The sequence below is a fragment of the Cydia strobilella genome, chromosome 13 (genome assembly GCF_947568885.1).
Source record: "Cydia strobilella chromosome 13, ilCydStro3.1, whole genome shotgun sequence".
Taxonomy (NCBI): domain Eukaryota; kingdom Metazoa; phylum Arthropoda; class Insecta; order Lepidoptera; family Tortricidae; genus Cydia; species Cydia strobilella.
This window is the reverse complement of record NC_086053.1, coordinates 17,420,152-17,439,916: the sequence shown is the minus strand read 5'-3', so window position 1 is coordinate 17,439,916 and position 19,765 is coordinate 17,420,152. Positions and strand designations below refer to the sequence as shown.

Below are 19,765 nucleotides of genomic sequence, written 5' to 3'. Positions count from 1 at the left end.
CACAGCGCAAGCGGGCGGTCGGCCGCCGAGAGTAAGAGCAGCTCGAGCGCGGCCCGTAGTAACTGTAGCCCTGCAAACATTATCATGGCCCTGTATACGTACACAGCGCAAGCGGGCGGTCGGCCGCCGAGAGTAAGAGCAGCTCGAGCGCGGCCCGTAGTAACTGTAGCCCTGCAAACATTATCATGGCCCTGTATACGTACACAGCGCAAGCGGGCGGTCGGCCGCCGAGAGTAAGAGCAGCTCGAGCGCGGCCGCGCGCACGTCCAGCGGCCGCGGCCGCGCGAGCAGGCCCAGCGCCGCGGCCTGCAGGCGTCGACGCTGCGGCCCGTAGTAACTGTAGCCCTGCAAACATTATCATAATCATAATACGCTCAATTCAGTTCGCTCTAAGCGGCCGCGGCTAGCGATTGTCTCGCGCACTGATAAGAAACCAGTTTCGTGCGCGCTTAACTACACGATTTACTAACCGCGAATATAAGGAAAATATTATCTTCGTACACATATACATACTAATACTGTCATCATGAAGTGTAAAACTTGTAGTGAACCAGTGATTGATGGTGTGGACTGTGGCAGGTGCCGTAGTCAATTTCACTTTGGGTGCATCGGCGTAGTGGAAACCACCTACAGAAAAATGAACATGGATCGAAGGGCAGGAATACGATGCCAGAAATGTCGTGCCGGTCCCGATAATTCACAGGACATATCTACCATTCTCGAGGAGTTGAGAGGTTTTAGGGCAGAGTTCGGCGCCGCTAGGTCAGACATTAAGCGAATCTCCAATTCTGTTGACTCCTTAAATGCAAAGTGGAACGAGATGGAGTCCCGGTTTTCCAGTTTAGAAGACAGAGTAATTGCTCTGGAAAGTAGTTCGAAAGTCTTTTCGAAATTACAATCGGAACTTGCCACCTCAAGTCAAACAATACATAACCTACAAAACGAATTGCATGTGCGCGATCAAAATGCACGAATGAACAACGTCGAAGTATCTGGAATACCGTATAAAAAGGATGAAAATCTTTTAATGATATTGGACACTATTTACAAAAAAGTCGGTGTACATCTGGAGGCTAACGAGGTGGATTCCATACATCGCGTCCGCCGTTTCGTTAGCAGAAATACTGGTCAAGTTGACACCAACTCGGAAGGCGACGCGACAGGCGAGAGGAGCGTAGGTAGCAATGTGACGGAACCACGTCCCCCCGCGATCATAGTCAAATTCACCAGGCGGCTGTGCAAGGACCAGCTGCTGGCAGCGGTGCGCGCGCGCCGCGGCCTCACCACCACAGACATCGGCACGGAGAGGCCGGCTCGCGCCATATTCATAAGTGATCACCTCACGCCGGCAAATAAACTGCTTTTAAAACGCGCCAGGGAAAGGAAGGCTGAGCTCCAGTATGCATACCTTTGGACAGGCCTCCTTCACTCGGTCAAGGCCACGCGCTATATGCCTACCGCTCGGCGTATCGTCGACGATTCAACCGACAGAGGGCCGCCGAACGCCCGCCTGAGCGCTCGCACCGCGCGTTTCCCGCGCCTACGCTTCGAAATGCCGAAACCACGAAATTATTGTGCAGTAGATGGGTGTAAAAGTCAAAAAACAAAGGAAAATTTGTCGTATTTAGCGAGTAGTATTTTAAATCTATCTTTATGAATTTTGTCACCATTTATTTCTTTGAACATAAGTAGGTAAATCGTAAATGAAGGAGTTTTTTGAGTCAGGTAATATAATTGTTGTTTTTAAATATTTGATTGACTAATAAAAAATATGGTTTATTCGCAACATTTGTTTTATTACAATAATAACATAAGTAACAGTACCGCTAGGGTTGTACGATGTTTTCTTACGATGACGCGTTGGCACGTGACTCGCACGGCGAGCAAGGCAGTCTCGACTCTTTGTTCGCGTACTTATGGCACATTTCTTCTCGTCCTGAGCAGCAGGTATTATTATTAAGAATTTGTATGCTATTATAGCGTAGGTATTTTCGCTTTTGTATGGGAATGATGTATCTGTTACGTAGTAACTATTTATTAATCTGTGCTTTGGACTCGCGATTGTAAGATCCTCATACGTAAGACCGACACGTCTAGAATCGTCGCGATAAATAATGATTCGGATCTATTAAAGTTAAAGTGACTTTTATGTTATATCAGTATGTACATGTATGCATGTGAATATGATTATTATATACTCTGTTGTTGCCCTTTGCCTTTACAAATGACTGCCAAAGTACTTCTCGTCTATTTAGCACAAGTAACATCATTTTTCATCTATTTGCTTACGGCTATTATGAACATACCTACATGCGCGTCTCATTATTATAAATTCTGTCGTTACCTCAACGCTTTATATGTACCCGTACTTACATACGCCCGCCGCCATATCGCAAATACTTTATCTGTCAATAAACAATATATATGTTTTTGTATCGTATTATTTTGTAATGCCTCAACTGCCTTGTACTATAATGGTGCCTTTATGCGACTGCTGTTAATAGCTACACACAGTACATATATACGCTTATGCTATGTTCTTATTTTTAAATTAATGCAAATAAATAAATTTTATCTACAGTGACGGATAAGCTATTAAACGGTTATTATCAAAACGTACGGGGACTACGAACTAAATCGCATAGTTTCTTTTCACAAGTTGCCCTGGCCGATTACGATTTTATCTGTATTACTGAATCCTGGCTGACCTCGAATTTTTATGACAGAGAATATGTTGACGAAAGATACATAGTATATAGGTGCGACCGGTCGGAGGTCGACAGCGGCGCCGCGCGCGGCGCGTGGCGGGGGCGTGCTGGTGGCGGCGCGCCGCGACCTGCTGCCGCTGCGGCGCGCCTGGCCCTGCCCCTCCCCCCGCCCCCGCAGGTGCGACCGGTCGGAGGTCGACAGCGGCGCCGCGCGCGGCGGGGGGCGGGGGCGTGCTGGTGGCGGCGCGCCGCGACCTGCTGCCGCTGCGGCGCGCCTGGCCCTGCCCCTCCCCCCGCCCCCGCAGGTGCGACCGGTCGGAGGTCGACAGCGGCGCCGCGCGCGGCGGGGGGCGGGGGCGTGCTGGTGGCGGCGCGCCGCGACCTGCTGCCGCTGCGCCGCGCCTGGCCCTGCCCCTCCCCCCGCCCCCGCAGGTGCGACCGGTCGGAGGTCGACAGCGGCGCCGCGCGCGGCGGGGGGCGGGGGCGTGCTGGTGGCGGCGCGCCGCGACCTGCTGCCGCTGCGGCGCGCCTGGCCCTGCCCCTCCCCCCGCCCCCGCAGGTGCGACCGGTCGGAGGTCGACAGCGGCGCCGCGCGCGGCGGGGGGCGGGGGCGTGCTGGTGGCGGCGCGCCGCGACCTGCTGCCGCTGCGCCGCGCCTGGCCCTGCCCCTCCCCCCGCCCCCGCAGGTGCGACCGGTCGGAGGTCGACAGCGGCGCCGCGCGCGGCGGGGGGCGGGGGCGTGCTGGTGGCGGCGCGCCGCGACCTGCTGCCGCTGCGGCGCGCCTGGCCCTGCCCCTCCCCCCGCCCCCGCAGGTGCGACCGGTCGGAGGTCGACAGCGGCGCCGCGCGCGGCGGGGGGCGGGGGCGTGCTGGTGGCGGCGCGCCGCGACCTGCTGCCGCTGCGCCGCGCCTGGCCCTGCCCCTCCCCCCGCCCCCGCAGGTGCGACCGGTCGGAGGTCGACAGCGGCGCCGCGCGCGGCGGGGGGCGGGGGCGTGCTGGTGGCGGCGCGCCGCGACCTGCTGCCGCTGCGCCGCGCCTGGCCCTGCCCCTCCCCCCGCCCCCGCAGGTGCGACCGGTCGGAGGTCGACAGCGGCGCCGCGCGCGGCGGGGGGCGGGGGCGTGCTGGTGGCGGCGCGCCGCGACCTGCTGCCGCTGCGGCGCGCCTGGCCCTGCCCCTCCCCCCGCCCCCGCGCACGCAGAGTGTGTTTGGATATCGCTCCCTTTTAGTAATGATCACAATAATTCTCAGCGTAGATACTTAAATATCGCATGCGTATATATTCCGCACGGATCTAACCATAAAGATGCTGTAGAATCATTTTTTGACATAACTTCTCGACTTATTCTTGATCACCCTGATGATGTATTCCTTATTACAGGGGACTTCGACATCTCCCATGCTGAATGGTTAGGAGGTGGCTCCGGAGTTATATCCCTAAATAACTCTAGTAATAAGATGTGGCCTCGCTCTGCATTTTCTATCGCGTGTATAACGGGGAGTGCTCCGAGGAATTGTTCGGATTAATCCCTGCCGCTTCTTTTCGCCATCGCCCTACGCGACAACATTACCATCCTTACCACTTAGATGGTTGGCAGTCCTCAACTGTGCGTTTCTCTAGAAACTTCCTGCCTCGCACAGCTAAACTGTGGAATGAACTGTCGCCTGCGGTATTTCCGGACCGATATGACCTTCAAACCTTCAAGAAAAGAGCGTACTCCCATCTTAAAGGCCGGCAACGCACTTACAACCCCTCTGGTGTTGCGGGTGTCCATGGGCGGCGATAATCGCTTACCATCAGGTGATCCGTCTGCTCGTTTGCCTCCTATTTCATAAAAAAAAAAAAAGTAATGTTATAGTCAAATTTGTACATGATTTTATGGCACTCAGTGGTCTAAATCAATTTAATAACATTGTTAATGTCAATAACCGTGTCCTTGACCTCATATTTAGTAACGAGCTTTGTACAGTCACTAGGTGTAATATTCCTTTAACTCCAGAGGATATACACCATGCTGCATTATTTTTAAACCTAAAGCTTAATTATACTGCGCCAATTAAACCTGCTAAAACCCTTATATATAAATTCTATTCAGCAAATTATGATGATTCAGCGACCTATTAAATATAGATTGGGACACATTTTTCAATAATTTAAACATCGAAGGTTGCGTAAACAAGTTTAATAATTTGTTATATATAGATAAACACGTACCTTGCCATTATTCTAGAAACTCGTGTACAAATTATCCTGTATGGCATAGTAGGTCTTTAAGAAAGATTTTGAAAGAAAAAAAAAACATCATAAATTATGGAAATATTATGGTAACCCGTTAGATTATTAAAGTTTTAAAATTTTAAGAAAAAGAGCTGAAAAAATAGAAAATGAGTGTTATAAAAATTATATAGACAGTTCCGAGGATAAGATAAATTCACATGTAAAACATTTTTGGAAATTTATTAAGTCTTCAATGTCTAATAAAGGCATACCTCAAACAATGAATTACAGTTTCAGCATCAGACGGTGAAAATATTTGTAATATGTTCAGTGATCATTTCCAGTCAGTCTTTGAAAATTCCACCTTGCCACCTCTGAACATCGACTGTCTGGATCCACCGCCAAAGCCAGTTTTTAACTTCAGTACAATCAGGTTAACAAATGAAATGGTCCTTAAGTATCTGAAATCTGTAGATATAAATAAAGGCGCAGGACCTGATCGTATACATCCTTTACTTATTAGTAAATGTGCTGGCACTTTGGTGGTTCCTGTCACCAAATTATTTCAGCAGTCTATCAAGGAGGGAAAGGTTCCGCAAATCTGGAAAACGGCGTGGATTACACCTATACCCAAGGGTTCTATAAGCCAGGACGTCGAAAAATATAGGCCTATCTCTAAGTTGTGCCAATTCGGTACAATATTGGAAAAAATTGTCACTGTTCAATTATCATACGCTGTACGGCGTCATATCAATCCGAGTCAGCACGGGTTTTACAGGGGTCGAAGTGTGGAGAGTAATCTTTTGTCTTTTAGTGAAGTCATACGAGATGCAATGGATAATAAGCATCAAGTCGATGCAGTCTACACAGACTTCGCCAAAGCGTTCGACAAAATTTCTTACAATACGCTTCTGGTGAAACTCGGGAACCTTGGCATCCATGGGGATCTTTTTCGATGGGTGAAATCTTATATTGAAAATAGGTCCCAAAGTGTTGTACTCGGAGGTTTTTCATCGGCTTTCAAAATAACCACCTCAGGTGTCCCTCAAGGGTCCCATTTGGGTCCATTATTATTTATATTATATATAAATGATATCACGGAGTGTCTGATAAATTCGAAAGCTCTTTTATATGCTGATGATACTAAAATATTTCGAGTCATTGAAACAGACGCTGACTGTGCCCTACTGCAGGATGATCTAACTAGTTTTGAAACATTTTGTATTGAAAATAATCTGTTTTTAAATAGTGATAAATGTTCAGTTATTACTTTCACTCGGAAAAGGGATCCCATTGTATTCAGTTACCGGCCGCGTGTGCGGCAGTACTCTAACACGACAACATATTATACGTGACCTAGTAGTAGGGGTGTTAATGGATGCAAAACTAACGTTTAACCCTCATATAGATCATATTTTAAACAAAGCATACAAACTACTGGGTTTCGTTCTTCGTGTAGCAAAACCTTTTCGAAGACCTCTCACTTATAAACTTCTTTATAATAGTTACGTTCGCAGTAGATTGGAATTTGCTTCTGTAGCGTGGAATCCTCTCTTTAATGTCCATAAGACCCGAATTGAAAGACTCCAGAAAAAATTCGTTAAAGCACTGGAATTTCGAGTGGGTCGTAACTATGTAAATTACGCTTCCTCGGCCACACATCATAATATCCAGCCACTTTCACTTAGACGGTCCTGTACAGATTTAGCATTTTTATTCAAAATTATTAATAATGTTGTAGATGCCCCCGATTTATTACATACAATTTGCTTTCGTGTCCCCCGTAGGAATGAACGTAGTTGTCGCAGTAAGGCATTATTTAGCATTCCTAACAGCAGAACAAAACACGCACGGCATTCGTATATTGGGCGCGCGTGTAGGCAGTACAATGAAAAATGTATGGACGCAGATTTGTTCATTAGGCTTGTTTAAAAGAACTGTATATTCTTTATTAAAATAAGGGTGAAATGTTGCAAGCAACCCGATAGTAAGTACTTGTAATCTTAGTAATTTAAGTCTAAGTAAGTGAAAAGTGTAAGTATAAGTCTTTTCTCTTGTTTATACATTTATATGCTATTGTATTAGTTGGTATACTATTGTTTTGATTATGTACAACTACTAGGTACTACAAGTTTGCACTATTTATCATTACTTTTTAATTGTACCTCGATATGTGAATTAGGAAACTATAGGTCTATAAAAAATCAATTTGTAGCTATTAGCTAAGTTGCTTATGTTTACTTTAAGACTGTTTGTTTCTCAATAAATTAAAAAAAAAAAATACTTTATTGCGACCATGCTTATATAGTACATTATGATACAAGTGTGCCAAGGTGGTCATTACACACGAGGCAATATTGTGCGCGCCAATGCACACGCGTTTCATACGACGTTTTTCAACACACTTGCGAGAAAAAAAAAGAAACTTTCATATTAATCAATTTTTTATTGTCATCAAGTTAGTATTGTATGTTTCATCTGTCATACTCGTACTGCCGGCCGGTCGGTGGAATAAAAACGTCGTTTTGAGCAAGTGTGTTGAAATAGTTATTTATGAAACAAGTGCGGAATAGAGGAAATTCGAAACGAGTGGCGATAAATTAAAACACGACCGCAGGGAGTGTTTTAAATCGACACGAGTTGCGAATTACCTATTCGCACGTGTATCGTACAACGTTTTACAGTACATAATGGCCCTTTAAACTTTCGACATATGCACGAAAAATACTCTTTACGCACTAGTGCGAGAAAGTAGCACCATCACCATATGTACTGTAAAACATGTTACACGATATTATAAACAGTTTCACATGGGCCCTGTGTCGCGATCTAGAATGTTCTGAGTGTTCCGACCTACTAAATGTCCCGTTAGGTATGGGAAATTATAAATGAGTAGGGAGAAAAACGTTCAAATATTTATTCCCACCGTTTTTAAACACCGCTCATAGTGTTATAATAGCGTGTCCGAGTAACATAAATGACATGAGTTACCTCTTTAGCCACAGCTCGTAGTGCAGCAATGGCGGCGAGCGCGGTTGCGCGCTCGCCCTTTTCGGCGTGTTCTAGGAACAGCTCGACCAGCTCGGGCCTTCGGAGCTGTCCTAGAGCGAGAATCCGCGCCGCGGAGCATGCGTCCTCCTGTCAAGCGATCACAGTTTTTTTTTTAAATCTATATAAAAAAAATTAAAGATGGGGTTTCGTCACCCCCGTAGTGAGCTCTATAGTAATAAAGTAGTAGTGTAGCTGCACTACTACACTATTTTAAAGTATAGATTGCACATCATTCTGGCCTCGTCTGATAGTGGCGACACCAGGAAGATGTTACAGCTACCTATGTTGGTAGTTTTGCTAAACTCCATGTCACTCCTCAGCACCTCGTTGCGGACACATTCCATCAACACATGGTGAACATCTTCTATTTTATTGCATTCAGGACAGTTTGGTGATGCGGCTAATTTCATAAATTGCTCGAATCTGTTTGACGGTATGTGCCCGAAAGGAAGCCCGAGGAGTACTACTACCCGCTTCCTGCTTAGCTTTTTGTCAAATTATGGAACCCGAAGGGGCTGACATTGCACTGTTCGGTACCAAAACTACACACATTTAAATCACAGATTAAAATTTCCGCTCGTATCAATAATATATGCAAGTTTAATCGTTCTCATAAAAATATCGCGTGATGTACGATTGTCGCATTTTGTCACTCCGGAAATTGCTTTTCGTAAGTAGTTTTCAATTTTTTTCTCGGTGCACCCAACTTAACGCATTTCTGTTCGTATAAAAGGCCTAAGCAAATGCAGCGCCCGCCTTTCGGCTTTCGCACTCATGTTGCATTTTAAAAGTTAAAACAATCAATCGGTATAATTGTACAGATATATGTATATCGGAATATATCTAAACATTGTAAAACAACAATATTACAAATAATATCGTAATGAGTGCATACCTTGCACTTAGAGAGGCTTCTGGTGAGTGAGTTCTTGACCTCCGTAGTGAGGGCGTCTCGTGCAGTGGGGGGCGCGCGGTGGCGGGGGCGGGGGCGGGGGCGGTGCGTCGCCGTCGCCGCGGCGGCCGCTAGTGAGGCCGCGGGGGCGAGCGCGCCGCCCGCAGCGCCCAGCTTCATCGCGTCGCGGATCACAAACTGAACAGAATAACATACAACGGGATTATTTCAACTAATTACAATTGTTAAACACACAATTAAAATACAATTTGGACGAGGTGTTCTCGCGGCAGTTATGTAGCTTGCGGTTTAGCGTCCCCTCCCCCTCCTCCCCCTTACCTCCTCCACCTCCGGTGCTATAGCCAGTGCGGCGAGGTATTCCCTGCCGAGGTGTTCTCGGGGCGGTTCTTTAGCTTGTAATTGTAGCGTCTCACGCGCAGCCAGATGTGCGCCGCGTGACCCCGCCAGGCCGAGTACGCGGACTAGGCCTTCTCTGAAAACGCAAAATAACCGTAACGTTGACATTTCTTACCGGATTGTTAAAAAAAACCTATCGTCAAATAACCTGTTTTTTAGGAGATTGTAACATCTTAAAAACAAAATATAGGTACTTAGATATATAAAAGTAGTTACGTTTTAGTGATTCGCTTCGAGACTAGTATTTTTTGCGAAAGTGCAATCTAATAAGAACCTTTAATTGTAGCATAATATTTAAGCTTTGGGATGGTCGAGCAGTTGTCAGCTCTTTAGTTGAAGCCGTTCTCAATTCGGGCAACAGCGGCAACAGAGGGACACGAGCACGTGCTTACAACTCGTCAGTATCGGGATGGTCGAGCAGCGCCGTCAGCTCGTTAGCCGTGGCGGCTCGTATGGCGGGCAGCAGCGCCAGCGTGGCCGCGGCCGCCTCCGCGCTGCCGGCGCGCGCCTCCTCGACGGCCGCGCGGTGCGCCGACAGCGCCGAGGACAGGGACTCCTGCGCAATGACTAATCGTGAGGTTGCGGTTGTGGGTGTAGAGTGTAGTCGTTTGGGTGTGGTTGGTTGTGGAAAAATACCTACTTGGCAGCAACGATTGGTTGCCAGAGCTCTTAAAAATGTGTCGACGTCAATATTATAATAAGTATCGTAGATTTTTAACCCCGACTTGTACGAATGAGTTTTTTGTAACAAACCAGATTAAACCGTAAAAGACCTGGTTGTTAGTTAGTAAAAGGCTTAGGTCTCTGGGTTGTGAGGTCAGATGGCAGCCACTTTTGTAAATACCCAAGGCCTGCAAAAATTTTTGGGATTAGGTTCCAAGAGCGAACCCAAAAAAAAGCTTAATTGCAGGATTAACCCTTTATTAAGGCATACGGGTGCCAGAAATTATGCAAAATTGAACCCTATCACTTTGACACAAAGTTCAAAATCATATGGGAAATATATTTCCTCTGCCTTATAAAGGCTGAAAGCGAAATATAAATTAACAATAAAATATGTAAAAATGTATTGTACAATAGCCATATCAAACCAGTAGTAAGGACACTCACAACACAACACAACATCCGTTACATCGCAGTTTACACGTTAATTTACAAGTCCAGTCGGCCAGATGAAGCGATATAACTCATAAACTATAACATAACCGTGATGTTGCAACCGATAACGCATATTACGTGACGAATGCACCTTGAAATATAAACATGAAATGGATACCTAAACCTGCGCATATAAATCTTTGTGTTATTCTGCAACACTGCATCAGGTTTCAAAAACTTTTTCGTAGGAGTTATTATTATTGGGGGTGTTTTAGGCCTTTAAGTGCCACGTCGACCAAGCTGCAGCTGAAGTTCATTATTAATGCCCGTTGAATCCAGGTAATTCCAGATTCTTTGGGCCGTAATGCTAGTGGGAGAGTTAGCGTCATCGTCATTATTTTCTTGCTGCCTTCTACTTTTTTTATTTTATTATAAACTGATCGGCGATTGGCTTCTTAAAAAGCTATACGAATTATACGATGCAAGCATTGGGAAAATGTACTAAAATCGTTAACTATTCGGTACATTGTCCGCACGAAACACGCCCGTTTTACGTAACATTTGCGACGCATTTGGTTCTAATTGACGATTTCGCAAATGTCAAATTCAGATATGTACCTATTATAATTTGAATACAGTATTAAATCATCTGGATTGTATCATTATTAATTTAATTTAATTATCATCAAGTAAAATGTGAGTGGAAAAATCTTGAGTGGTCGACTGACTTACATAATTGCGACCCTAATGTCATGACTAGCAGGAATATAAACGCATTGCATTTTCATAGCTATTCTTGTATGAATGATACATATCCGATCCGTCGCCACGCCACGCGACGCGTACAGCAAAAATTAACTGATTATTGATATACCTTATCCCATTACAACAAGGTTTACATTGTAGTAAAGTGTGTTAATAGTTCGGGCAGGGGTCAGTGCGCGTGAGATAAGCGGCGGCGCTATCTCCACGAACTAAGTTCACGGACGCGATACATTGATTTAACAGACGAGACGCGCCGCGCCGCGCTGACGCTGACGCTGACGTGGCTTTACGACATGGCATCCTGGGCTGTTACATTACTTATTTATTTATTTATATTTTGGAGATCCAACAGCTATCAACACATGCAACACAAAGTAGCACCAATTCATAACGTACAGCTACAGATAATACAATTGGGAAAGCTTTCGTTACTCAAAGTTCTTGTGTCTTTCATATAAGGTTTCATTTTGCTTGGCTTGTATAAAAGGGTTATTACTTATTTTAATTTGTTATATCGATATCCTAATCCGGAGTACTGGACCGATTTAGATAAAATTCGGTAAGTATGGACCATGGAGATAGTTTGAGGTAGGAACGACAGAGGATAGTTCAACCAATCATCATCATCATCCTACGCAGACGAAGTGGCGGGCAAAAGCTAGAAATAAATGTAAAAGTTTGTATGTTTGTATATTAGTATGTTTATTTCGAATTTAAACTGTTGTGAGACATACTAACATTAAATCATTTTACGGTTTAGACTCACTTGGTTTAGTCACTCGCGCGACATGTTTATTTCTTTAGACTGAGCAATACAAAAAAAAAATTTAGACTAAAAATCCATATTTTGTTAGTAAAACTTAAACTAGGGATAGAGTAGTTTGCAATGGCATCGACGCGGCACTCGGCGGTGGCAATGTATGGCCGACGAGTCTCACTTCGCGTAAAACTTTGCTGGCGATTTAGCGTGGACGGACTTCAGTATTGTATTGAAAACGCAAACAAAACCCGTGAAAGAGAGAGACGACAATAAGTACCTTTGGGTCATCATCGGATTCGGGCCTCAGTTCGAGCGGCAGCGGGGCGGGCTGCAGCGCGGGGAGACGCTCGCGCGCCGCGGCGAGTCCCGCCGGGGCCGGGGCCGGGGCCGGCGCGGGCGCACCCGCAAGGGCCAGCATGTGCAGCGCGCGCGCCTGGGATAACACTCACAACTTATATACAACTACGTCTGAGGACCATTACTAAACAATGTATACAACTAGCGACATGATGACTATGAATAATCACAAGATATATTAACCTTTAGCGCGTGTGTGCGGTCCGTGCCGCGCAGTAGCAGTACTTCATCGGCAGTAATACTCTTGAGGACACCGCCCGGGGCCAATTCGTAGCGAACGACTCGCCGTCGCTCCGCGCAGCCGTCGTTTTCGTCCTCGTCTACCGTTTCTTGCCACGTGCATTGCATCTGCAGACAACGTAACGAAGTACCTTGATGGGTATTAAAATGTAACTAGGTTTAAAACACAGATATAAGTTTTTTTACATTATTTTTGCCTCTGCTCATACATGTCTACACTAATTTGTGAGAAATAGCTAATCTTATTATCTGGACCAGTTGAAAATGCTGTTTAAGTCTTTTACTTAGGAAAATTAAAACTTTTCTCATACAATTAATAAACTATGGTTTTAAAGAAAATAATCTACGTATTAAATACATAACATTTTTTTATATCTCTGGATAATACCAGCATATTTGTGAATACCAACCTTGCTTTTCCTGAAGACCAATTCGGAGACGGCATCATAGTGCACATGACAGTAGCCCGACACATCGGTCTCATTGCGCTCACCCTCCTCTACTTGGAACTAAAAAAAAAACATTATTCACGTTTTTTTAACACATTTGCTGTGCTGTGTTTGTTAGCATATAATTTACAAATATCAATGCAAATTCAGTTATTATTACAAAGTAATTATCCAAAGATAATTACGTTGTCTTCAAAAGATAAATATTTATCATTAACTGTATTAATGTTATTATGCACTATAAAGACATGTTAATATTTATGTAAATCAAAATCAAAACCTATTAGCTAAATAAAGGTTAGAAAACCAACAAAATAAACATCATTTAGCAAATGATCAGTTTGACATGCAATCAGAATATCAATCAAGATGGTTCCACCTTTAGGTTAATAACTGAAGAACTCAGTCTGAAAATAATAAATATTTTTAAAAGCTGTTGCAGAAAATAATGAAACTGAATATTGTACATATCCATGTATAACATGTGTCCTGAAATTACAACATTAATTAATTTGATGAATAACCTGGAATAAGCTGATGAGAGCCTTCTTATAGTCCAGCACATCAGGAGGGTCTGCGGGGTCAAGCAAGGCCTCCGTAATGTGGCCTTCACTCCACACGGCCAGGAACTCAGAGCTGGGCATGGAGTCCCATATGGAAGGCTTCGGGAGGAACTCTGCATTCTGGTGCTTGCCTCGGAGCATCAGCTGAGGGGACTCCAGCTATAAATGTGGGTTTATTATAATGTGTGAAAAAAGGGATTACAGGGTGGCCCAAAAATATGTTCGCAATTTTTTTACTGCGGCATATTTTTGATGATTCTAACAAATATTTGTCTTTGTGTATCAATCAAAAAAATATATATTTTAAAGGTAATATGTTGTGTTTAATTTATTTAATTGATTGTAGTTTTAATGACACTTTGTGAAAGATGTGTAAGCAAGACAAACATTCCTAAAATTTCTTTATCAACATATTTTGGGCCACCCTAGGGTGTATTCAAGTATCTCCACAACAAGTAAATTTCCAAAAATGAAAAGTACTTATGCCTGGAGACATGAGCCAAGCAATCTTGAGTCTAGACTTATAACATAACATAAAACTTAATTCATAATCAGTATGCAACATTGCTAAATAAGGTATCATTAAGAGCATGCCCTTGTACGTTTCACACTTATTCTTACTGTACCTTGACCTCTAGACCCTTTGTTTCTGAAGTAAGTATGTTCATCAACAAGTTATGTTAGAGGTGCAACTCATGTAACTTCGTAAAAATGATTGGAAGAGAGAGCACATGAGTATGATTTAGAAAGTTTTAAGTTATGCACAAGCCGGTTGTATAGGATGCGCAGGAGTACCGTGAAGTGCAGCAACAGCCCTTCTTCTAGCGGCTGCGCGCGCAACGTCAGCGCGGCTTGCAGACGATACCCCAACTCTCCTCCCGTGGTGGCCGCGTCGCTCAGCAGCACGCTGGACGCCACCGACCAGCGCGAGGAGCCCTGCAGCGCCGGCTCCGCTGCGCCCGCAGCCAGATATGCGCACGCGCATAACAACACCAGCATCGTCAGGATTTCACTTCCACGTCACATAAGCTTCCGCGCGTCCCGGACAACTAGGGACACGTCCCCTTACTCCGGATATCGCTCGTAAACTGTCAAATTTGCCGGCTTTGCTAGAACTTTGTTATCTGTTTACGTCATTACGCTATCGATGCTTTTGTTTCGATCACGTTTCGATTGGTTTCGATATCGAAACTCAGTACTCTATCTTTGTTTGATACCTATTAAGTGACGAAGACGGTGATATTGGTGATAAAATGATACGAGTTGATAACTATGACAATTGACAGTATGCCAGTGACGTTTCTCCGCTATTTGAGTCACTATTTAAAGCGCCAAAGTAGACGACGTAATGTTGTGACTTTTTAAAGATTTGACAGCAAAAACTGCGGGAGATTTGTTTACATTTTAGAACTGACCGATCGTAAAATTTATTCATAATTAAATTTTAACTGCGCTGGTCGCTTTTTGGTGCATGACTAACTAAAAGTGTAGATTCTATTGTATTTAGATACTGATTGAACTGATATGAAACGATGTGATTGAGATTTGAAACTTAATTGTGAAAGATCACACATGGACATTGTTTCGTCATGGTATTGTATTTATTTATCCGCACTGCCTTATTTAATTTTTAAAACGTGTGTAGCATAGTATGTAAAGCCTGACCAGGAATATATGATGCGGAATTTCACTGGAACTAATTTTTTCATACTATACTGAACTGTCACTGTATACATGAGAATAAGCGCCAGCTATACAGCGCCCTCTTCACAATGATCATAATTTACTGGTCAGGCTTTATAATAATATAAAACATTATTTAGACTCGTTTGGCATTCCACTCTTAGATTCGTAACATGACATCACCACGACTGTTCTAGCGAGGAACCGTAGCGGGACCACAGCGGGACGAACGGGTGTGACCTAAATTAGTACCTACCCGCTTAACCGTTTTAATGGTTTCGCGTTACCGTACTCACTAAAATAGTAGTTTACAACCGTTACAACAAGTTACAACAAATTATTGTAACTGTAGAATTGGAACTGGGAAGTTGAGCACAAGAACATGCAATTGTAAAACGAAAATACAAGCTGTTTATAAATAATCTTTAATAAATAATTTAAATTGCACATGAACATTTGAAACTTATTCTATTAAATACAGCAATAAATTAATATAACCGCCAGATATAATATCTCATTCTATAACAATATCTTAAACTCTAGATCGAAGCCACACTCAAGTGGCCATTTGTGGTTCTTATTATGTAGTAATAAGTTTGGAAATGGCAACTCAAGTGTGTGTTCGTTGGTACAATACGTTTAGCGTCTCGTAGGAACGGCGGGCTTTTTTTGAGGTCATCCAGGCTTTGAAGTGAAGAAAAATATAAACATTCTTTTGTTTGTGAAGTTAGAAGAGGCAGTGAGACATATTTAAACACAGTTGATGTCTATTTGGCCGAGGTATTGGTCGCTAACACAAAACCGTAACTTCAACACAAGTTGATTTCGCACGCACACATACCTAGATATAGGGATGAATTATCTCAGATGATTTTTTCGGGCTCGGGCCCTAATCTGTTAAACAAAAGTCTTTGTTTCTTTTAAGAGCGGTCTTCAGCACGTGCCAAAGCAACCATGTCGCTTAAAAAGCAACTATCGTGATAGTATAAAGGTTCAAATTTATATGACAGCTCATTCAGAGAACAATCAGGGTGGTATTTTCTTTGGAGATAACAAAACGTGTTGTCTCCGAATGGGCTGTTTCAAGAATTTGAACCATATAAATAGAATGGTTTTCCTTTTTAAACGGGCTTGTTCCCGTTACTTATGTCGGGGCTATTAGCAGGAAGCAGTGTAACCACTGCATAAAGGAAACAATACCTTTTGTTTAACAGATTAGGGCCGGAGCCCGAAAAAATCATCTAAGATAATTCATACCTATTATATGTACTCCTGGGCCGGTCCGGTTGGGAAAAGAAAAATTGGACATCCACGACAAAGATGGGCGGACGATATTATAAAAGTATCCAGCAAAAACTGGCTAACAGTAGCCCAGGACAGAACGAGGTGGAAGAATCTGGAGGAGGCTTATACCCTACAATAGGGGTCCCTATAATTTAAGTAAAAATAAAAAATAAGATTAAATTTAAATTATGTATCATGTAGCTATAAGTTATATGGGAATAAAGAGGCTTTATTATTATATTATTATATGTACTCATCATCATTCGCTTGCCCTTGTTCCATCCCAAACACTATTATATGTACTCATCGGATTATTATAGCCATTCGAGTTTTGATTTGAATGTGTACATATCTCACGTAAACTCGAAAAATCGGCCTGTTGTGAAATACATAATAAGTTTTGTTCTATAGATCCCACCTTTGCCTGTTTTTCATCTCAGTGGAGAATATAGAAGGAATAGTTAGTGGAAATCTTAGCCAATGTATACACAGTAACCTCACAGTTGTTTTTGTTATTGGTTATAATACCATAGCCCGCCTCGCCTACTTAAGTATATCACAAGTGAGTGCAGCAAACTGCACGTTAACGTTTGTACTGTACACAGTTTGGACGGATTGGTCTTTGGTCGCCGCTCATACACCTAGCGTGCGCACACGCAGCGCTGGTCGATTTCACACAGAAATATTAAAAAACATGCAATAGCCTAAACCCGGGAAGCTTGAGTTTTGTTTTTGAATTTGGAACCTTGTCTAAGTAAATAAAATTTATAAATTTAAATAACATCTTTAATTAATGCCTATATAAGAGACTCTGGTGTGTGGTGTATGGTGGTGTTGTTTATGTCTATTAACGCCGACATGAGCAAAAGAGAAGGAGCATTTGACGAATTTTATATTATGTCGGCTATAAACAATAATATCGTAATACTAGACTTATTGTATTGTACCTTTTGTATTGTTTTTGAGCTCCCGATATTTCCCGTCACCCGTGAACAAGATGCATGTATCTACGTCGAAATATCGGGAGCTCAAAAACAATACAAAAGGTAATCAGTCTAATCACGATCCATATCCCGATCAATATAAGTCTAGTGAAACTAACCGTGAATCATTCAAAACTCGTAATATATATCGTTTAGAAGTAAGATAAGATGGTCAAGATTGTAGAGAAGTAATAGATAAATATATCTCTCCAATCGAATTTAAACTGTTGTGAGACATACTAACATTAAATCATTTTACATTGGGTTTTTTTGCATGTCGCGCGAGTGACTAAAACAAGTGAGTCTAAACCGTAAAATGATTTAATATATCTCTCCAGGAGGAAGCATCCAACTCTTTTTGCATAAATATACCTATAGACTTTTTGCACGACAATTTATTACTTTGCACGTATTTTTTTATGTCGTGGAGGTCCTTCGAACCGGATTTTAAGGAGTGGTACTTAGATAACAATATAGATGTTTTATAGTTGATTGATGTTATAGATCCCTATCCCTGAATGTTTGTGGGAAATCGTCCTAGCGTACTGCAGTCGCACAAACAAATAAAATAAGTAAACATAAAGGTTCCGCAACAGACAACAGCGGGCTCAACAACATGCGCGCTGATGAGTAGACCGACAACAGCGGGTCCAACAACACGCGCCTCAGGAGTAGACCAACAACAGCTGGTCCAACAACACGCGCTTCAGGAGTAGACCGACAACAGCTGGTCCAACAACAAGCGCCTCAGGAGTAGACCGACAACAGCGGGTCCAACAACAAGCGCCTCAGGAGTAGACCGACAGCGGGCTCAACAACATGCGCGCCTCGCGATCACGAGTAGATCGTCATCAGGATCATCTGTGGGCAATAATATATGTATATATATATCGGTTAACACTTTTACACTGGCGAACTAACCCTTTGACCGCCAAAGACGTCAACTGACGAACGCGTTCAATAAGCGCGATGAAGCGGCCCAGGTGTAGCGTTTAAAGGGTTACATATATATACCTAAGTAGCAATTAGGTACTAAGAAGTAAGAAGTAATTGTTAATACGAACCTCTTCCAACGAGAGAGGATTGGACTTCAATTTCGTGTCGAGGAGGCGGTAACGTTCTGAAAAATAAAAAATAATGTGTTAATTGCATATGATTTCTGCTAATTAATCATCATCTTCCTCACGTTTTTCCGGCTTTTTGTCACGGCTACACGGGTCCACTTGGCATCTAATCCCAAGAATTGGTGTGGTGTAGTTTTCACGAAAGTGACTGCGATCGGACCTTCCAACTCTTATGGTTTTAATGATGTTTCCTTTTCCGAAAAGTGACTGGTATATACTTACATAATGTGTGTGTGTGGTAATACATTGCGAAAAAGTCATTTGTACGAGCCGCGGTTTTAATCCGCAATCTCCAGATTTAAAGTCACACGGTGTGGAAGAAGAAGAGTCTTCAATTTTATTCAATTGTTGTTCTTTTCCTACGGTAATTAATCAGTGATAAAGAAGAGAGTTTTACGCACCGTGCGCGAGGTGAATTCTAGCAAGCGCCAGAAGGAACGCGTCGGCCGCCAGGTGCGCCTTAGGTGCGAAGCGGACCACGCAGCCTTCCAACACCTGGGGGAATAGGTATATCAAATATTACTTAGGAAATTGTGTTTTATGAAACGTGTTTTAAAAGGTCCCGTGCGATTGCCTTACGGTACAAGGTCCGGTGAAGCTCGACTCATAGTGCCTCGACGACTACATTCGCAACATTTTATAACGAGGCGCTTTCAGCGCTCCTCCCACATAAATAACGCCCTACATACGGGGCCGGGCTTTTCAAAGCCACGTCATACCTCGGTGCTCCCTTGCTAATGGAGTCGGACGAAACCCGGGCCCGGGGCGCGCTCGGCAGGATCGGACTCGGTGTACTGACAAAGTCGGTGAGTATCGCACCTTGTTGCTGGCGTGCACGCCGGCCTGGCGCAGCATGTCCCTGGCGCGGTAGGCGGAGACGGCGCCGCAGCGCTGGTGGCGCGCCCACACGCCGCGCCACAGCGCCAGCAGCCGCGCCAGCGCCGGCACGTCCGCCGCGCGCATGCGCCCCGCCACGCGCGCGTCGCGCAGCGCCACCAGCGCGCGGCACACGTCGCCCGTCACCGCCGCGCCCAGCCCGCGCCCGAGCCCGCTGCGCCGCAGTGCACCGCGCAGCTGTGTCGCGTCCACCTGCCATATGCCATAACCATCGTAAATCAGGCTCGGAGCTAGGAGGGCCATCCCACACAAAATTTCATACAAAATTCAATCTGCT

General features: G+C 44.1%; 2 protein-coding genes across 3 annotated transcripts in view; both read right to left on the bottom strand.

Annotated features, from left to right (window-relative positions):
• The window catches only part of LOC134746941 (uncharacterized), a 28,302-nt gene extending 13,566 nt beyond the window's left edge, over positions 1-14,736 (bottom strand). Inside the window, exons 1-10 of the mRNA XM_063681513.1 lie at positions 14,313-14,736; positions 13,479-13,676; positions 12,916-13,014; positions 12,449-12,613; positions 12,186-12,341; positions 9,678-9,841; positions 9,208-9,361; positions 8,872-9,066; positions 7,917-8,063; positions 200-345 (exon numbers count right to left, since the gene is read on the bottom strand). Coding sequence (XP_063537583.1) covers positions 200-345; positions 7,917-8,063; positions 8,872-9,066; positions 9,208-9,361; positions 9,678-9,841; positions 12,186-12,341; positions 12,449-12,613; positions 12,916-13,014; positions 13,479-13,676; positions 14,313-14,516 — 1,628 coding nt within the window. The 5' untranslated portion in view covers positions 14,517-14,736. The remainder of the gene's footprint in view (positions 1-199; positions 346-7,916; positions 8,064-8,871; positions 9,067-9,207; positions 9,362-9,677; positions 9,842-12,185; positions 12,342-12,448; positions 12,614-12,915; positions 13,015-13,478; positions 13,677-14,312) is intronic.
• An 873-nt stretch (positions 14,737-15,609) lies between these two features.
• Positions 15,610-19,765, bottom strand: part of LOC134746862 (calpain-A-like) — a 47,013-nt gene continuing 42,857 nt past the window's right edge. For both annotated transcript variants that reach the window (XM_063681436.1, XM_063681437.1), the window contains exons 14-17: positions 19,411-19,680; positions 18,993-19,086; positions 18,532-18,587; positions 15,610-18,328 (exon numbers count right to left, since the gene is read on the bottom strand). In XM_063681436.1, the coding sequence (XP_063537506.1) occupies positions 18,302-18,328; positions 18,532-18,587; positions 18,993-19,086; positions 19,411-19,680 (447 nt within the window). In that variant the 3' untranslated portion in view covers positions 15,610-18,301. The remainder of the gene's footprint in view (positions 18,329-18,531; positions 18,588-18,992; positions 19,087-19,410; positions 19,681-19,765) is intronic.